This window comes from Globicephala melas, chromosome 14 (assembly GCF_963455315.2).
Source record: "Globicephala melas chromosome 14, mGloMel1.2, whole genome shotgun sequence".
Taxonomy (NCBI): Eukaryota; Metazoa; Chordata; class Mammalia; order Artiodactyla; family Delphinidae; genus Globicephala; species Globicephala melas.
Genome location: NC_083327.1, coordinates 7,715,009 through 7,733,421, shown reverse-complemented (window position 1 = coordinate 7,733,421; position 18,413 = coordinate 7,715,009). Strand labels below are relative to the sequence as shown.

Below are 18,413 nucleotides of genomic sequence, written 5' to 3'. Positions count from 1 at the left end.
TCAGGGTCTTTCTACTCCGCCGTCTCTGCCACTCTCCTGAGACTCCTTCTTAAAAGTTACAGCAAAGCAGACGTTAAAAGGGCCTATATGATAAATCACTATTCTTGTTGTACTTATGTAAATAATCAAGCCAATTTTCTTGAGAGTAGACTTGTTTTACAAACAAATTCATCTTCCTTCGATTATCTTTGGTAAAAATGGGGGTGACTGTCTGGGGAAAATTCTGCATCAGTGAAAGCTGTGACACACCCGCGTGGCTTTTGAACCGTGCCATGTTCACTGACTGGGCTTCTTCTCCTCTTCGTAATCTCGTTCCTGCCATTTTGTGCATTTCGTCAATAATTAATATTTCCAATTTTTCTCCCACCCTCTTGACCTAACGTCACTGAAAACTAAAGCTGCCCTTTTTCTGAATCCCAGCAAGCTGAAGTTGGACGACTTGATACAAAAAAGAAGAAACCAAGGAAATCACAACAGATCATGTATAGACAACCTTCATGCTGGCTGTAGGCCCCTCAGAAATTTTACCATGATACGTATCACCTGATGCCATCACCAGAGATAGTCAAATTACCAAAATATAAATAAATATAGATATAGATATAGATATAGAGATATAGATATTAGATTGCCACTACCTATCCTCAGTCTACCATCTAAAGATGCTTCAAGCCCAACCTCTAAAAATCTCGACTGACTGCCCTCTGGACTCAAAAATTCAGTTTATAGTTTGTTCTAATCATTAACCTTTTTCTTTTATTTCCATAGACATGCCCCTTATTAAATGACTGTTACTCGTACTATATTAAGGCCTAATTTAGATATCCCCACCTCACAATTTCCACCTACACCATTGCCTCCCGAAATAGGACATAACTGTTTAACTGACTAACCTAGTCTCTGGACCAAGAGACTGATTCCATGAGATATGGGATACTCTACCCACCCAGCTTCTGGGTCCAGCAGTCCCATCTTGGTAAACAAACAGTAGTACATAATCACTTATGTAGTTTAACCTTTAATTATGGAAAATTTGAAACATGTATAAATAGGTCCAATAATATTGGAACCGCCATGTGTAATATCCTGGCTTCAACAATTATCAACTCATGGCCAATCCTGTTTCATTGTATTTTGCATGTATAAATGACTTTACAGTGTTTAACATATTTTCACCTGCATTATTTCTTTTGATTCTCATGACAACTGTGAAAGGTAGATTACGTAGTTTTACGGAAAAATCCTATTTCTAACAAATTACCATTTTAACGTAAATGCCAATACTTAAGATAGCGAGGGGAAAAGATATAAAGGATGCTAATATGCCTTACGCATGTTTTATTGTTCTTTTGTGCATCCTAATTCATTAATAAAGAGAAAAGGAGGAACACTGGCATGTTTTATCTTCCGCTATTATTCAAACTAAATGAAATTACTTTTCAATAAAATTATTAGGATAAACTGCCAATTTCTAATTTTTGAGAAAACCACTTTTACTGAATAAACTTGATCCCAACCCATCCTACAAAAATAGTTTTACTGACAAACTACTGCTAATGTCACATTTTGTACATAACAGCTGCAAATGTCTACAATTTTAAGGAAGCATTAAAATTTAGAACAGTTCTAGGCCAAAGTTGATATTTGAAAAGGATCCAGATGCATGAAAATAAATTAACCAAATGAGCCATTTAATCTGTGGGTTGGATGTCATTTTTCTGACAGTGATCAATGAAATTGTCATGTATCCCTGGAATTTGGGACTATTCGAATTATTTATTTTGACATCATTCTTTCACATAATTGTATCTGATATTTTATCAGAAAATATTTATGTTCACACACAGGTGGGTATTGATGATCAATACCGTCCCCATTACATTAGTATTCCCACATGAGTTAGTTGATTCTTCTTACAACCTGATTTGCATTCCCATAACATTATACAAATATTTACAAATACCTAATTGTGTATAGCTTTTTTTCTTGATCTCCTTCTCACTTGACTAAGAATGTCAAGGAAGTTCCAAAATGCTCACGTGAAGGTTGATTTAGTCACACTAGCAGAACCCCAGGCTCAAATGTCACATGGGATCAGTTCTATACAGAGCACTAAACGGGCTGCAATCTTTTTGCTGCCGAAGTAACAGTTGCATATTACTCACCAAGGCAAAATGCAAACGTTTAGTGATTATGTTGTTTGTTAACTCCCCAGATGAGGTATTTTTTTTTAACCTCTGTTTATTTGAGAACAGCAGCTGAATGCTGAAACACAGTAGCCGATGCCAGCAATCCAAGGCTTCACTAGTACAGAAGAAGCAATGCTCACTTTGTTACACAAATAATTAGAGAGATTAGATGAAAATAAACACCAAGAGGATATACAGAAGCTCTGAAGTTAGGTAATCATTTTAATTACTCTAGTGACTTTCAACAACCTTCATTATCAGCTGCAGATCACGTTTAAATTGTTTCATGTAAGAAGATTGTAAACAGATATGGAAATGGACTACAGCTACCCGTGATTATGCTTCAGAAAAATGACACTTTCTTCATGCTTCCATGTAAAGAAGCTGTTTCCATTCTAGCACCTGATAATTCTCTCAAGATTTTTAAAGCATGATACATTTTTGCACTCGAAAGTGTTTTACCCTGGTTTGGGGCTTCAGATGGACATTCTTAATAATTTTTATAGCTTTATATCTTTGCTCAGATTTGATCATGAAAGATATGGGTCCACATTTCTGAGTCACTGAATGTAGAACAATGTGGCATATTCAGTTGTTTGAAACAAATGTCACTTGGAATCATGTCACCCTTATTGTGTGACAAGGGGTACCTTGTATTTGGGGAAAGTTGATTTCCTCTTTCTTCCGGTCCCTACCCCACCTCCGGAAGACTCTACCACACACCCCAACACCTTCTCCACAGGTGCGGGTCCTATTTCGAGGCATTGTCACGAGGATCACACAGATCCCCTGGGGTGAGACGTTCCTTTGAGGAAGTGTTAACCTGTGTTTAAATACCATCAGCTCCTCTGCAAAACACTTTACCTAACGTATCCTATTTAATCCTTACAAGATTTCGATGGAGTATGTTTTATCAAGTCCATTTTCCAGATGAGGAAACAGGCTTTGAAAAGCTCATTGACTTTCTAAAGTTGCCCAAGCAGCCCAGCTGGGGATCAAACCCCGTTCCACCTGACTCCAAGAAACGTGATGCTCCCAGCAGATGACTGGATGAGATGAACCTGGGTGCAAATGCTGACTAAGGGTAATAGAAAAGATGCACGGACCTCCTGGATGTGCGTGTGCTGGTGAAGTGTTGTGTTGTATGACGCCTGTGAATCCTGGGCAGCAGTCAAAATCCCAAAATAAATTCCAAAATTTGATTGATTTTGCTAAGTGTCTCACCCCTGAACAGTCCTGGTTGCTGGAAAAGAGGCAATTAGGGTATATGTTTTATGGTACACAGGGAATAACCAAGAGGTTCCTACTAACGAAGGTTAGTGACGCTTTTAAGAACAATTCTGTACCCACTCCGACTTCACTACAGGTAACACACAAGGTGTTTCTCTTCAACTACATTAAAAAAAATTCCAGCAGACCGAAAGAGACTTCAGTAACCTTTGCAGGGTGGGCAGGTGTGTGTGCTCTTTCCAGTATTTGAGAAAAGCCTCCACTGAATCCCCTCCCCCACCCTCGTCCGTCCGCCTCCCCCAGGATGCTGACCTTGAAAGCCCGGGGCCTGACCGGGACGCGTTTTCCCGAGGTTGTGCTATTTTCACAGGCCCGTTAAGCTATCCGCGAACATGGGAAGGGGTCCGATGGACTCATTGTGTCCTATGTCTTGGAGGCAGTGATCCGCCGATGTGAAGTATGAGCTGTAGGTGATACTGGGAAGTGGGAGAGAAGGTTAGCCCTTGCGAGGATGGCGGGCGGGGTTAGATCTATAAATTTCACTCTCAGGCTTCAGACTCTGGGCGGGAAGTTGGGGAAATTCACGGACGCGCCAGGGCCTGAGGACGGGTGGGAGCAACCACAGCATCCCGGGCCGGGCAGAACCAGATTCCGGGTCCTGAGAAAACCAGGAGCGGCAGAACCGCCGGATAGAGGGGCCTCCGCCCCAGGGCGCTCCCCGCGCGCACACTCGGAGCGCGATCGCAGGGATTTACTTGTGAACGAGCCTGAGGAAGACAGACAGCCAGGGGAAGACAGGCTCAGAAATTATTTATCATAGTCTGGGGGGACAGGCTTTCCTGCTGCTCTGCGTGCGAGCACCTCCCCGGGACGTGACTACGAAGCAAGGTCCTTCTTCTTTCATCCCCGTCCATCACAGACAGCCAGGGACTTAGCCAGTGGGTACGCTAGATAGAAAAAATCCAGACCAAGCGCCTACGTTTACTCGTGCCTTCCAGGCACTGTCATGGTTCCCACACGTCGCCGTGCGCTCCGTTTGGTTTCGAGCGCACCATGCTTACATCTGGGGGGGGCCGGCCCGCCCGGCGGGGCTGTGTCGGGAGAGGCTTCTGCAGGCCGCGCAGAGAAGCCACTGGCTAGACTCGGGGCATCCGCGTCCCGTTTCCTCTGGGCCAACGCCACCAGCCTCGGAGCTTCCTCATCCAGAAAACGAGGTGATTCCACTCCCCAGGCCTTCTCGAAAGGATCGTTGGGCGGGTCGAAAGGAATAATTCTGACGGCAGCCAACTGTGAGGAAATCGGAATCCAAATTAAGAAAGGAAAATAAGTTCCACGTCCTCGGCTGGAGTTTTAGGAATTTCCCCGCAATGATCTAACTGCAGTCAGGCGGCAAACGTTCGGATTGATTCTTTCTTCCGGGCTATCTCACAAGCCAAACACCCGTGTAGGGACCCCTCCGTCTCCCGGGGCTTCTGTTGAGCTCTGCCTTTGGGTGAAAGCGCTTTTTGTCGGCGCTGTGCCGTCCACTCCCAGCACACGAACCCCGCGGCCAGGCGCCAGAGAAGGCATCCTTCGCCCTCTCCCGTCTCCCCTCTCCTCTCACTCTCCACCCGAGGTCTCCCGAGTTTTCCGCACGTGCCTGGGTTTTCCTGGCTGGTCTCCAAAGACCCTGTAGCGTTTCAGACAGCTAAGAGCGCGTGGAGACGGGCGAGCGAGCATCCAGCCCCTGCCCGAGGCCGTGGCGCCCGGGGTGGGGGGGACCATCCTCTCGCTCCCCGCCGGCGGTGCAGCAGCAGCCTCCGGAGCCGGCTGGCCGGGCCCCCTCCCCGCCTCCCCCTCGCGGCCCCTCTCCGCCAGTAGCAGCGCTGCTGTCTCCCCACAGGAGCACTGGGAGGACGCTGGAGTCCGCAGCGCCCCCGCCCCTCGCTTTTTCTTTCTTTCCTGGCTTTGGGATCTTGCTGCCGGAGCCGGGAGCGGTTCTCCGAAGAGCAGAGCGGAGCGAGGCATCGGAGTGCAGGCTTCCGCTGCGGCGCGCGAGCAGAGCTGGGCGCACGGCATCCCCGGCGTCGCCCTCGGTCCTCGCCGCCGGGGCTGGGATGTGACGAAGGAGAGCCCTCGGCGCCTGCCCCCCGCCCTCGAAGGTGCCCCCGGCAGCGCATCGGGGGCCCGCGGCTGGAGTCCCTTTTCCCGCAGCGCCGCGGGACGGCTCCCAGGTCCCACTCTCCGGAAAGAGCGCGGTGGGATCGCCGCCTTCCCGGCGCTCGGCGTAACTCCGGGGCCGGCAGCGCGCGGCTGGACCGCGTCCCGCTTCCCGCCGACTCCCCGGAGTAGGGGCATCGCCGCCCGCCCTGCAGCCCGAGCTCCTCGGCACCTGCGCGGATCCCCCAGGCCCGGCTCCAACACCCCCGCAGCGCCCCGCTACCCACCCCGTGGAGAGCGCGCGGACCGCGGCTTCCTGAGCGCGGGCGCCGCCGCCGTCCAAACTGCGCACTGGGGTCCCCCGGCTCGCCCCGGTCCGGGGCGTCCGAGAGGCCGGGGGAGAGCGCACCATGAAGTCAGTGCTCTTCAGCCGCTTCTTCATCCTCCTGCCCTGGATGCTGATCGTCATCATCATGCTCGACGTGGACACGCGTAGGCCCGCGCCCCCGCTCACCCCGCGCCCCTACTTCTCGCCCTACGCCGGGGGCCGCGGGGGCGCCCGCCTCCCGCTCCGCCGGGGCGGCCCGGGGCGCGGCCGGGAGCAGCGCAACGAGTCGCGGCCGCCGCCGCCGCTGCCGCCCGAGCCGCCGCTGCCCACCATCTATGCCATCACGCCCACCTACAGCCGCCCGGTGCAGAAGGCCGAGCTGACACGCCTGGCTAACACGTTCCGCCAGGTGGCGCAGCTGCACTGGATCCTGGTGGAGGACGCGGCTGCGCGCAGCGAGCTGGTGAGCCGCTTCCTGGCGCGCGCTGGGCTGCCCAGCACGCACCTGCACGTGCCCACGCCGCGGCGCTACAAGCGGCCCGGGCTGCCGCGCGCCACCGAGCAGCGCAACGCCGGCTTGGCCTGGTTGCGCCAGAGGCACGGGCACCAGCGCGCGCAGCCCGGCGTGCTCTTCTTCGCCGACGACGACAACACCTACAGTCTCGAGCTCTTCCAGGAGGTAGCGGCCGGCGCGCCCCGCCGGGGGGGTGGGGCAGGCGGGCGGGAGGGGCCCCCGCGTGCCGGTTCTGACGCCGCTGCGCTGGGCAGTGCTCACCTACCCGGGCGCGCACTCGGGACTCCGGGCGCAGAGCTCCGCAGCCCCCCGCTGGCCCCGGGGGTGGAGGGGGTGGGAGGATCACTGTGACTCGGGGAGGGAGTCTGGCGGGGCCTTTGCTGCTCCCCCGCCCCAACACACACACACCGGCCCCACGATTGGGCCGAGGCGGTGGCGCAGGTGTGAGGCGCGGGGATGATTTCTAGGAGCTGGGCTCTGTCCGACCTGAGGATGGAGCTCCGTGGGGCCGGGCTGCGGGAGAGACCGGGGAGGGACCCAGCGCACTGGGGGCGGGCTCGGTGGTCTCCGAGGCCCTTCTGCGCACACAGGTGTGATTCTAAGTCTAGAACCATATCGGGAGGACGGTGGAGAAGGAAACTAAAAATCAGCCCAGAGACACATTTCTCTCGTACAGTCCGCTGGCACGGAAATGGTTACTAGAGAAAACCCTGACTTATAAGGGGTCCTCCTTCCATCTCTTCCCGCACCCCGCAAAGGCCCTTTCAGACTCTAAAGATGACCCCCTTTAAGAGGAAGCCCTCTGGTAACTGAGTCGAGACTGCCCTGCCCTGTGGTTCTGTCTTTCTGCAGTCCGAGGTATTAGCTGGACTGCCCGTTTCCTTTTCCTTACCCTTCTCTAGGACCCTCTTTGGACACTCTGGCACCGGACCATTTCATCCTGGTGCCCGCCATGAGGTCCTCGGCGCAGCCCGGCCTGCTGCTGCTGCGATGGCACAGTTTCCCTTGGAGGCTACAGGTGCACAAAGCCATCAGGCACCCGGTTAGAACAGGTGTTAGTTCTTGAGGCTGGTATATTGCCGCCTGAGTGTGTGCGCATGTGCGGGCGTTCTGCAAATGAGGCTGGATTGCGTAGTTTTTCACTTTTCTTGTTCCTCTTCCACAAATATAGCGGAAAAAAAATCTTGGGCTTTTTGATATATCGTGGGACTGTTGCCTTCCTCTCCCCCAAATTCCTGACATCCTGCCTCCGAGACGCCATCATCCCTCCTCTTCCGCCAAGTAAACTGGACAATCTGTACGGCTAGAAATCACAAACGTCCCATGCTTTCATCCAGATATCTCAGTTTGGCTTTCATAACCTCAGGACGGAGCTATTCTGTACCTCTCCAGCTTAATTTTTCTGCCTGTGTGGCTTTAAAAATCCATTTCTTAAGGGCAATTGCTACCTTCATTTCTTTTTTTTTTCTTTCCTTTTTTTTTGCGGTACGCGGGCCTTTCACTGTTGTGGCCTCTCCCGTTGCGGAGCACAGGCTCCGGACGCGCAGCCCCAGCGGCCATGGCTCACGGGCCCAGCCGCTCCGCGGCATGTGGGATCTTCCCGGACCGGGGCACGAACCCGTGTCCCCTGCATCGACAGGCGGACTCCCAACCACTGCGCCGCCAGGGAAGCCCGCTGCCTTCATTTCTATTCATCCTCTCCTGCTTCATGAATAAAAGGACCAGTCATTGCTCCCATCTTTTCTTTTCATGCTTTCGCGATGAAGGGCTTTCTTCACATGTTCCCTCCCCCCCGAAGAAATCAATAAGCTTGTCATCTATAGTATGGTCTTCATTATAACCAAGATTAGAGATATCATCTGATGTTTTAAGTTGGGTTCTTATTGTGATCCTGTTTGCGTACTCTTGCCCCCAAAAGACGTGGTTTGTATTCTGAAGCAAAGACCCTTACATTTCAGTACACCATCATTTTAAACCCCAAAGTCTTTTTTTAAAATAATATTTATTTATTGCTTATCATATTCTAGTAGGATCTTAGGTTTAGTTTTTTTTTTTAAACATCTTTATTGGAGTATAATTGCTTTACAGAGTGTGTTAGTTTCTGCTTTATAACAAAGTGAATCAGCTATACATATACATTATATCCCCATATCTCTTCCCTCCTGCGTCTCCCTCCCTCCCACCCTCATTATCCCCACCCCCCCTAGGTGGTCACAAAGCACCTAGCAGATCTCCCTGTGCTATGTGGCTGCTTCCCACTAGCTATCGTAAACCCCAAAGTCTTTTTTTTAATTTTTTTTTATTTTTAAACATCTTTATTGGAGTATAATTGCTTTACAATGGTATGTTAGTTTCAGCTTCACAACAAAATGAATCGGTTATATATATACATATGTTCCCATATCTCTTCCCGCTTGCGTCTCCCTCCCTCCCACCCTCCCTATCCCACCCCTCCAGGCGGTCACAAAGCACCGAGCTGATCTCCCTGTGCTATGCGGCTGCTTCCCACTAGCTATCTACCTTACATTTGGTAGTGTATATATGTCCATGCCTCTTTATCGCTTTGTCACCCAAAGTCTTTTTTCCTTCTTCTACAACTTGGAAGTTGCCCTACCTGTGAAAATGTGTGGTCTTATGTAAGCAAAATACTGAACATTATTATTAATTAACCTTTTAAGGGGATGGGCTATGAAGAGCCGTGAGTTTCAGTTTCTTCCAGCTTCTAGCCAGTTGGTGTGAGGTATTGGATTGAACTGGCACAGAGTTAGCACAGACGGGCAGAGAAACGGCTCAGAACACAGTCTTCCTTTGATGCTTCCCAAACTGAAAGGAAGGCTTGGTGGTGGTGGATATGAAGCAGCAGAAGAATGCAGTAGGGTTTTTTTTTATTGGTCCACGGGGGAGAAAAGAGAGAGAGAAGATAAAAGAAAGAGGCGAGGGTAAGGAGAAAAAAATAGCTTTGCCTGAGAGGAAACTATATAGGAAAGAAATGCAAAACTTTCAAGACACTAACGTTTTGTACAGTTGGAAGTAATGAAATATTCAAAATCAACTTAAGAGCATGTGCAACTGTTAATTAAGGAGCGGTGCCACATATACGAAATAAACAAGAGAAGGGATTTTTTAAAAAGCATAACATGCATGATACACTTAGAATTTAAGTTCTGTAGCTCCTGGAGGTTCCTCCCAGACAGGCATTTTGGGACTAATCCCCTTCTCACCCACCATCCCTCCCCCAGCACAGTGTTTTTGGACAAAGCAGGCATCTCTGTGTTCACCAGGCATCTATGTTGAGACATGAGGTCTTCTTTTACAGCACATTCTTTTCACGGCAAGCAGGATTGCACTCTCTAAAAAGTCAGATTAGTGGAGTTTATGCATCCTTAGTCTTGTGCATTAATGAGCTGGCCTACTCTCCACCAGTTCTGGGAATAATGATTCCATGCGGATTGCAGTCTAGACAGTGCTCTCTTGGAGAAAAGGTAGGACCAGTTAAAACATCTAAAAACTACAGCTCCTTGGGTGGGAGGGCAGGTGCTGATCAGGGATGCTGTAGGGCCAGGAGTACATCTAAGCCCTTTCTGTGGTGCACACACAAATTCATTTTTAAGTAATTCACAGTACCTTAGGAAAGAGTGTCCTGAGTTAACCTTCATCTTTTATTCACGGTGCCCCTCATTTCCACGGTTGATGTTAACACAGATAAGATAAAAGGAGGAAAATGAACCAGGTACAAATGAGCTCACTAAGCATTGGCTGCAAATGAAGGCAAGTAAAAGCTGAAAGGTCTCCAAATTAAATGAAAGGTGCAATAGGCTCCCTGTGTCCAATTATTCCTCCCTGGTAACTGGAATGGAGCCTTCTTCTCCCATCCAGCTAGCTAATTCTCAGGCTCCCCTTTCAACTGAGCTGTGCCACCAGGAAAGAAATATTTGCATCGAACAATCCTATGCTTAATAGCCAAATCATTTGCAAATGAAGCTGTGTGAATTGTAGCCGCAGAAGCTGGGCTGTCCATTGGAGAAGGAGGTGCCTGGAGTTTTCCACGTTGCCAGTAACTCAGCATGGCCTCTTCCTGTGGCCTTGATGGGGTTTGGCACCGTGGCTCCCGGGTAACCCTGCTGCCCGCCGCCTGCACACCCCATCGACATAGCTCTCCGGAAGCGCTGATTCGCAAAGGATGTACACGGCTTTCGTAAAAATGGCAGCCACAGACCTACGGGACTGTAGCTGGTCACGTTTTCAATAACGCTATTGATCAGGTTTGTGTCCTTTGCTGGAAAACCTTCCAAGCTCTCTCGAGTTCAAAGCAGCCGCCTTTCAGGTGAAGTTACTTTCACCTTGGGAAACCCGTTGAGTTGAGAGGTTAAAAAAGGGCACTTTCCAAGCAAGAAAATGAAACTTTTACAACTTTAAATTGAGCGAGGTGAGGCTGAAAGACAAGCTGACTCTGAAAACACCTTAGGGGCTCAGGAAAGGGCTCAGTTAATGAGACCGGCTTTGGAAGACGTTTCTGGCAAGCAGTGAACTAGAGAGGCCCTTTGTTGGATGCTGTGTTGGGTGCAGTGAAGCGGTTTGTGTGCCGGGAGTGGTGAGGGCGAGTTTGTCCTGCTCTTTTCTGATCATTTATACATATGTTCCTCCCTTTACATGCAGCTCACTGGAGCCCCTAATCCAAAGGATGTTCAGATTTACAGTGTTCGGCACTTTCCCCCTAAATAGTAGATTCTGGATGTATTTCCTGAAAGGAGACAGGAGATCTCCCTTTCCTTTTTCCCCTGACGCAGTTACTTGGTGTGGGATGTTTATCTTTTCAAAGTGAAGAAACCTCAAAGATTCTCTTAGGGGGTAGCATCCAACGACGATTTTACCTGAAATGCTCCCCTTGTGTTTTCTTTCTTCCCACCTAAAAGCATGTTAATAGCCACACCATAAGTCTGATCAAATGTGAGAATTGTGTAAACTGGATTTATAAAACTACGGGCAGCTTTCTTAGGCTATCAGTGTTAAATCTGTACGTTTTCTTTACTCCCGCTGGGTGGACAGTACTTGAGCTGTGGTTCCTTTTGGACAGGGTTCTCCTTGGACACCAGCAGTTTTCATTTGGATTTTGATATTTTAATGGGCCAGAAATAACTCTGGGTTTAAAAGGCCTTCTCTCTTCTGCCTCTTCCTATTGTCTTTTTCCCATTCTTCGTCCTCCAACCTACTTTTCACCGATTATTCTGTCTCATGAATAGACATGAAGGCACGTCCGGGCTGTTGTCGGCTACAATGAATGTATGTCTTTTAAGCATTTAGACTTTGTCTGAAGCTTCCTGGAAACTAGTGGGCGACTCCATTTTCTTCCATCTACCCCACTTGCCTCTGGATTGCAGGCTTGTAAATTTTCTTGTGTGAACAGTAGTGGAATAGTAATTGCTTTTAAGGCATGCTACGGAAGCAGAATAGAAGAACTGAAGTCGACGGCCTTATTTATTAACTATTCCAGGTGCTACTCAAGTAGTGGGGGTTTTTTGGTACAGAATTCAATAATCTTCAGAGATATCTATTCAGACCTCTTGGACTCTGATGAAATATTTGCTTGGTCTGCATAAATTAAGATAACATTATTTATCTTTGATTTGCAGTGCTGTTGAAGCATGCCATTTAAGTTTTGCGTAGTTATCAAATTCTCCCCTGAAACACAAATAAAATCGTCATACCAATCCCTAGGTAGGTAGGTAGGCCGCTAAGTAGGCAGGTTTAGATTTCCAGTTCATAGAAATAAACTAAGATAATCCATTGTTCGTACCAGGTCATTTTTGGGGACAACTTTAAATAAATGTGTGAGATACCCTTTACCATGGATACAAGCAAAATGAGCACTTACTGTGGGCCACGAACCATATTTAGGGTTTTACGTGTATTAGTTCATTTGATCCTCACATCAGCCCCTGAGGTAGGCTCTAGTATGGCCCCCATTCTCCACCGTCCTAATGCTAATGTTTAGGCATGAACACAGTTCTCTGGTGAGTGCAGGGACTTTTAAAAATACAGCCTGGATCTAATATAGTCGTTACCCGGATCGCTGAAATCAGCGTCCCCCGTTTACAGAAGAGCTGAAGTAGCAGGAAGTGGCTTACAAGGTCATGGAGCTGTTCCGAGACAGGATGGGGGGCCCAGTGCCCCGGTTCTGGAGCCTGCCCTCTGACGCCCTGCAACCCATCCCACTAACGTGTATAGTCAGGTGGGCGCGTGTCGTCGTGACGAGTAAAGCGTCCGATCACCGGAGTCCTCTGATACCATTCTAGCTTCTGCCGTACTAGAACTCGGTCTGTCTTCTTTTCTAAGCATTTATATTAATTAACTTGTTTGTATTGAGATCTAGTTGATTTACAATGTTGTGTTCATCTCAGGTGTGCAGCAAAGTGATGCAGTTTTAGATATGGGTCTGTCTTCTGGGCTGTTGTCAACTTCTCATGTTCTCTCTTGACCTTTTCTTCCTGATGTCATTGGATCTTATGGAAATTTTGCCTCCTCCCTGTCTCACCAAGAGACCGTTTGATTTTTAGATTATTTTTTCAAGTCAGGTGAAAACTGCCAAGTTAGTGCGTAACCTGTAGTCTTATATGTTCTTGAACTGTATATTCCTGGGAACAGGTAAGAATTAATTTCTGCAAGAAGATGACACATTAATTTTTTTTTCCTCAGTTGATATGTGTACATCAGCAACGGTATCTGCTGGGCGTGTACCCTGTCAGGGCAGACAGATTGAAGGGAAGAATAATTTTCAGGATAGAATGATGATGGGGGGTGATGCTGGATTGTTCCAGGTGGGCTCAGTGGTTTACCATCAGGACAGAGGAGCGGGGCTGGGGACCTCAGCCAGTCTGAGCTGCAGCTGGTGTGGGTGACACACCCCTGCCAGTTGCTTCCTCCCATGGGCGCTGGGGCAGCCCCCCGCCCACCCCTGGAGCACAAGATGAGCTTGTAGGAACCTTTGAGGTGGTCATTATACTGACCACTGCTGGCCCGCACTCACAGATTCACCAGACGACTCCCTTGTGGGTAGGAGGTTTGTTAATGGTCTGATTCTTCTGGTACTAGAAATTTCCCTGGATTAAAAACAAAATTAGTAAATCCTGAGCTGAGTCTTTTTGCATCCTAGGAAAACCTTGAGGATGGCTGTTCTTTACCAAAAGTCAGATTATTTGGTCTTTTTCCCCAAATAACTAAAAACTCAGTTGTTTTTGCCCCCCCCATCTCCTCCATCAGTGGAAAGAGAACTTTAGACAGTATGTGAGTTACGTGCAGGATCTAAGACCGTCGTTCCTGCCGCCCAAATGGTAGGCATTTGTCAATTGTCTCTTCATCTCTGTAATGAAAGCTGCATGTGCTAAATGCTGAATGTTCGCCATTAACTGGGTTTTCCCTGATCTAAGTGTATTCTAGCAGTAATAGGGTATCACTGTGCCAGATTCCTTGTGCCTACTTGGGCTTAATTAAACATGACCATGTTCAGAAGATATTTGAACGTAATGAATTGGTATCCTCCTCCACTTAACAGATGTTAATTGAGCACCTACTATGTGCCGGGCACTGTGTTAGTTACTGCAAGGCGGAACACCGCTGTGAACGCAGAGCGTCCCCGCCCTCTCAGATTGAGCATCTGGACCACATCTGCACACTAAGATCAGTGCCTGTTGAGAGAAATGCAGGTGCCTGGGTGGGTAAAGCAGAGGCCCTGATGGAGCTGTGAGTTGTAGGAGGGAGTGACATGTGAGCTGACACCTAAAGGAGGAGGGCTGGGTGGGGCATGGGGCAGGGAGGAAAGAGCCCTCCAGGCAGAGAAAGCCATGCTCGCCAACAGTCTGTGAATTTGGAAAGTGTGGACACAGCAGTGTGAGGGACATGCCTTTACTTTTTTACATCTGCTTTTCAGATGCCCCATCAGGCAAAGCTTTGACCTTTACGTTCTTAATTAGAACTTGGATTAGGTGGGTAGTAAATTAATAGAAAAAATGTAGATATATATATTTGTCCATCTAGTTGTACCAAGGAATTGTTAATGTAGACAGTTGTGATTCATTGTGGCAGCTAATGTCACTTTATGTAACGGAGTGCAGCATGTGTGTTGCAGTTCACTGTCTCTCCTGCTAGAATATAAACTCTGTGAGGGTAGGAATTTTCTTCTGTTCACTGCTGTGTCTCTAGTGTCTGGCATTTAGTAAATGCTCACTCAAAACTGAGTGGATTGTAGGAAGCTTTGGAGCTGAGGGACTCTGTTCCCTCCCGAAGGAGGCTGTTCCTGGAAAGGGGCCCCCGCACAGGGACTGTCAGTCAGATCATAGCCTTGAAGTCTGTGTGTGGGGCTAGGGTTACACTGAGCCCTTTAAGTAGTAACTGGAAGAAAAATTGGCCCCTGCTCTGACTCTGAGAGCTTTCAGTGCTGAGGAGAGGGGGAGAGAGACCCGTGAACATTAGTGTGTAGCCAGGCGTCCCTGTGGATGCCTTGAGGGCGAGGGGAGGGGTGTGGAGCCCGCGGGGGGTGTGCCCACTTCCCACGTATGAGGCTGGAGGCTGGTGGGGGGCTCGAGTGGGAGCTTGGGGGTTAAACAGCCCCACGTTCAAGTCCAGCTTCACCGCCCAGAGGTCGTGGGACATAGGCGAGGGTTGCCTGCCCTACTACGATGGCCCCCAGTACTGAACAGAGGTGCCTTATAAACATTGTTTTAACATCTTTATTGGGGTATAATTGCTTTACAATGGTGTGTTAGTTTCTGCTTTATAACAAAGTGAATCAGTTATACATGTGTTCCCATATCCCCTCCCTCTTGTGTCTCCCTCCCTCCCACCCTCCCTATCCCACCCCTCTAGGTGGTCACAAAGCACCGAGCTGATCTCCCTGTGCTATGTGGCTGCTTCCCACTAGCTATCTGTTTTACGTTTGGTAGTGTATATATGTCCATGCCTCTCTCACACTTTGTCCCAGCTTACCCTTCCCCCTCCCCATATCCTCCAGTCCATTCTCTAGTAGGTCTGTGTCTCCATTCCCGTCTTACCCCTAGGTTCTTCATGACCTTTTTTTCCCCTTAGATTCCATATATATGTGTTAGCATACGGTATTTGTCTTTCTCCTTCTGACTTACTTCACTCTGTATGACAGACTCTAGGTCCAACCACCTCACTACAAATAACTCAACTTCGTTTCTTTTTATGGCTGAGTAATATTCCATTGTATATATGTGCCACATCTTCTTTATCCATTCATCCAATGATGGGCACTTAGGGTGCTTCCATAAACGTTCTTTTCCCCTGCTTCCCTGCGGTGGCTGCCCAGGTGACGGGTCTCCCGCAGAGCTGCGCTGTCCCACTTGGGTAACTGCCTCTGAGTCCTCTGCTCCTGAAATCTGGACGGAGTTTCTGGAGGCCTGGAGGGGAGGAGGGTCTGAAGTGCTTGATTTTCCCAAGTTAGTCTATATCCGGGGGAACTGGGAAATTGGGGATCTGAATTACACCGCTGGGTTAGGGCGGTGATTAGTGAGACAGGAGTTAAAGAGGGCTTGTCGATAAAGGGTCCTGGAGGAGGTGAGATGGGAGAGAGTAGAAAGCAGCTTAAGGAGGTTTTAGGCTGGGAGGATGTAGAAGGATGTCCTCCTGCGGGTCAGGAGGTGTGGGGCTGGCTGGGGAGTGTGTGCAAGGTCGCAGGTTGGCGTGCCTGGGTCTCAGAGCAGGGCATACACGCAACTTCCTGCAGCTCCTGGGCGTGCGTGTTAGTTACGGTTGGGGCCCCAGCCTCTGGCGTGGACCTAGGGTGTTTTACATGATAGGTTTTTTCTGCCATGAATGGACGAATCAAAGAGGCAACATGTTACAAAGGAGGGCGCAGCTTAATAGGAATGAAATGAATCCACTTTTCAGGCACATGATTAGAAGCAATAGCTTGATTTTTTAAGGGTCGTCTGCTGGGTGGGAAGGTTAGCTGTATCGGGCTCCCCAGCACCTGTTGACAGAGGAAGCAGGGAGGATCGACTGGGCAGGCTTTCCCTGTGCCCAGGCCCCTCCAGCCTTGGCTGGAACACTGAGGGGCATCCGCCGCCTGGCACTTACGGGGAGGTTCACCCCGAGCTGCTTTCTGGTTTTTCAAATGTTGCTTAAATTTTCATAAATAAAAACATTTTATAGCCCATTTCCTGCCATCCTGGGGAAGACGTAGCCGTTGGAGTGGGGGCTGCGTGCGTGCGTGTGGCCCCATCTGTCCGTCCGCAGGTCCCTGGGCACCTTCTGGGCTGTATGGGTGCCGATGGCTCTCTCCTCTCCCTGTTCTTTCTTCACAGAGTCTGCGCCATGCAGGTTAGTCTCTGACCAGAAGTGTGATCACACCCAGGGGTCTTTGATATTTTCTGTTCATATAACTCCTAAAAGAATTCGGTAAAATTACATGCCCTCTAGGGTATTTTCAAATTGATGTCTACATTTTAAAAATCATTTAAAATAGCTGCAAAGCACGTGATTTCCAGTGTATTATAGTGAATCACTCTGTTGTACATCTGAAACTAATATAATATTGCAAATCAACTATACTTCAATAAAAAAAGGTCTCTGTAGGTTTGGGTTAACAATATAATTAGGAGGTGTAAACAAGTCATCAAAACAACATAAATGTTACAGAGTTGTAGAATTAAGTATAAAAGCTGCATTTCTTGGAACTTGATTTCTTACTGAAATAGATGAAGCATGTTGTTGCTGTTGATACATACTTTGTATCGTTGTTGAGTGTTACTTATTACTAGAAGGAGGTGGGGTTTAGCAGAAGTTTGGTTGCCATTGGGTCACCCTTGTTTGGATGAAGAAGTAAATAAGGTGGAAAGCATTTTCTTCTAGCAGAGTTCTTCACGTTTTGGAACCCTCAAGTTCTAAGCCGAAAGTCATGTGTTGATCTCTTAGCAAAAATGATTTTAATAATCTGTGGATGACATTCATTCAATTTTGTTGAAAAAAATCATGTCGAAACCTCCTGTCTTCTAAAAGGACTTATTACCCATTCATTAGAGAGGTTAGTTTTCTTGATAAGACAGCAGTATTTCTAACTGCCTTTGGTCCTGGGGCACATTTAATATGGTCCAGGATGGATATGAAGCTGGAGCAGGCCAACTGGGACAAGGATGGATGAAAGGCAGGACCTGCCCCTCCATCCAAGGAGCAGATTTAGGGGAGCGTATGCAGGGTGGCCCAGGGGTTGAGAACGTGTCCCCTTAAAGGTATCTGCGCTCACATGGTCCAGGAGAGTCTTCGTAGATGCCCGAGGCCCAGGCACCCCCAGCCTGAAAACTGCTGTTTTGGTAGAAGGAGCATTAAGTTAGGAACTGGAAACTGTGGGCTCCAGGCCCGGCCGAGCCAAAGCCCTCGTGACCGCAGGGGTGTTGACCCTTTGCTGTGTGCTAGGCCCCATGTTAGGCGCTGAGATGTTTAATTCTCCTCATGTGTCTAAGGCGGGAACCAGGGTGTCCTTTTTACAAATGAAGAGAAGCCCTACTATTCAGCTTCCCCACGGGCCTGGGGGTGACGTGTACAGTTGTAGGGACTCCGTGAGGGGATACATGTGTCACGTGGGTCAGAAGGGCAGCTTCCCCACCCACCTGGACATCCACTGTGCCGGGGGTCTGGCCCCAGGAGCTGGGGAGAGGCTGCAGAAGACACGATGCCCCAGCGCCCCCTGCTGCCGTGCCTGCACAGCCCCAGCAGTCGGCCGAAGGGTCCACGTGTGGACACGTTATCATCTAGATAAACTCCACGTTGCAAGACTAAAATGCGTGTCCTTCTTAAAGGTCAAGTGACAGTTTGGGGATATTTTTGTAACTTTGAAAAGTTCCTCCACTGCATCTGTTCACGCTGGCGAAAGTGCTCGAGGCGTCCTTGGGAAGTGTCTCTGCCAGGGGAGCTGCAGCCTCGCTTTGCAGAGAAGCTCGGGCTCCCACTTTGCGGAGAGCTGGGGCTTGGGGCTCTTGCTAATTGCCTTTGATCCCTGCTG

General features: G+C 48.9%; 1 protein-coding gene across 2 annotated transcripts in view; it reads left to right on the top strand.

Annotated features, from left to right (window-relative positions):
• Positions 1 to 5,832: 5,832 nt before the first annotated feature.
• Positions 5,833 to 18,413, top strand: part of B3GAT2 (beta-1,3-glucuronyltransferase 2) — an 87,403-nt gene continuing 74,822 nt past the window's right edge. The window contains exon 1 of one of the 2 annotated variants that reach the window (XM_030859226.2): positions 5,833 to 6,565. In XM_030859226.2, coding sequence (XP_030715086.1) covers positions 5,969 to 6,565 — 597 coding nt within the window. In that variant the 5' untranslated portion in view covers positions 5,833 to 5,968. The remainder of the gene's footprint in view (positions 6,566 to 18,413) is intronic. The other variant, XM_060284002.1, reaches the window with a different exon arrangement.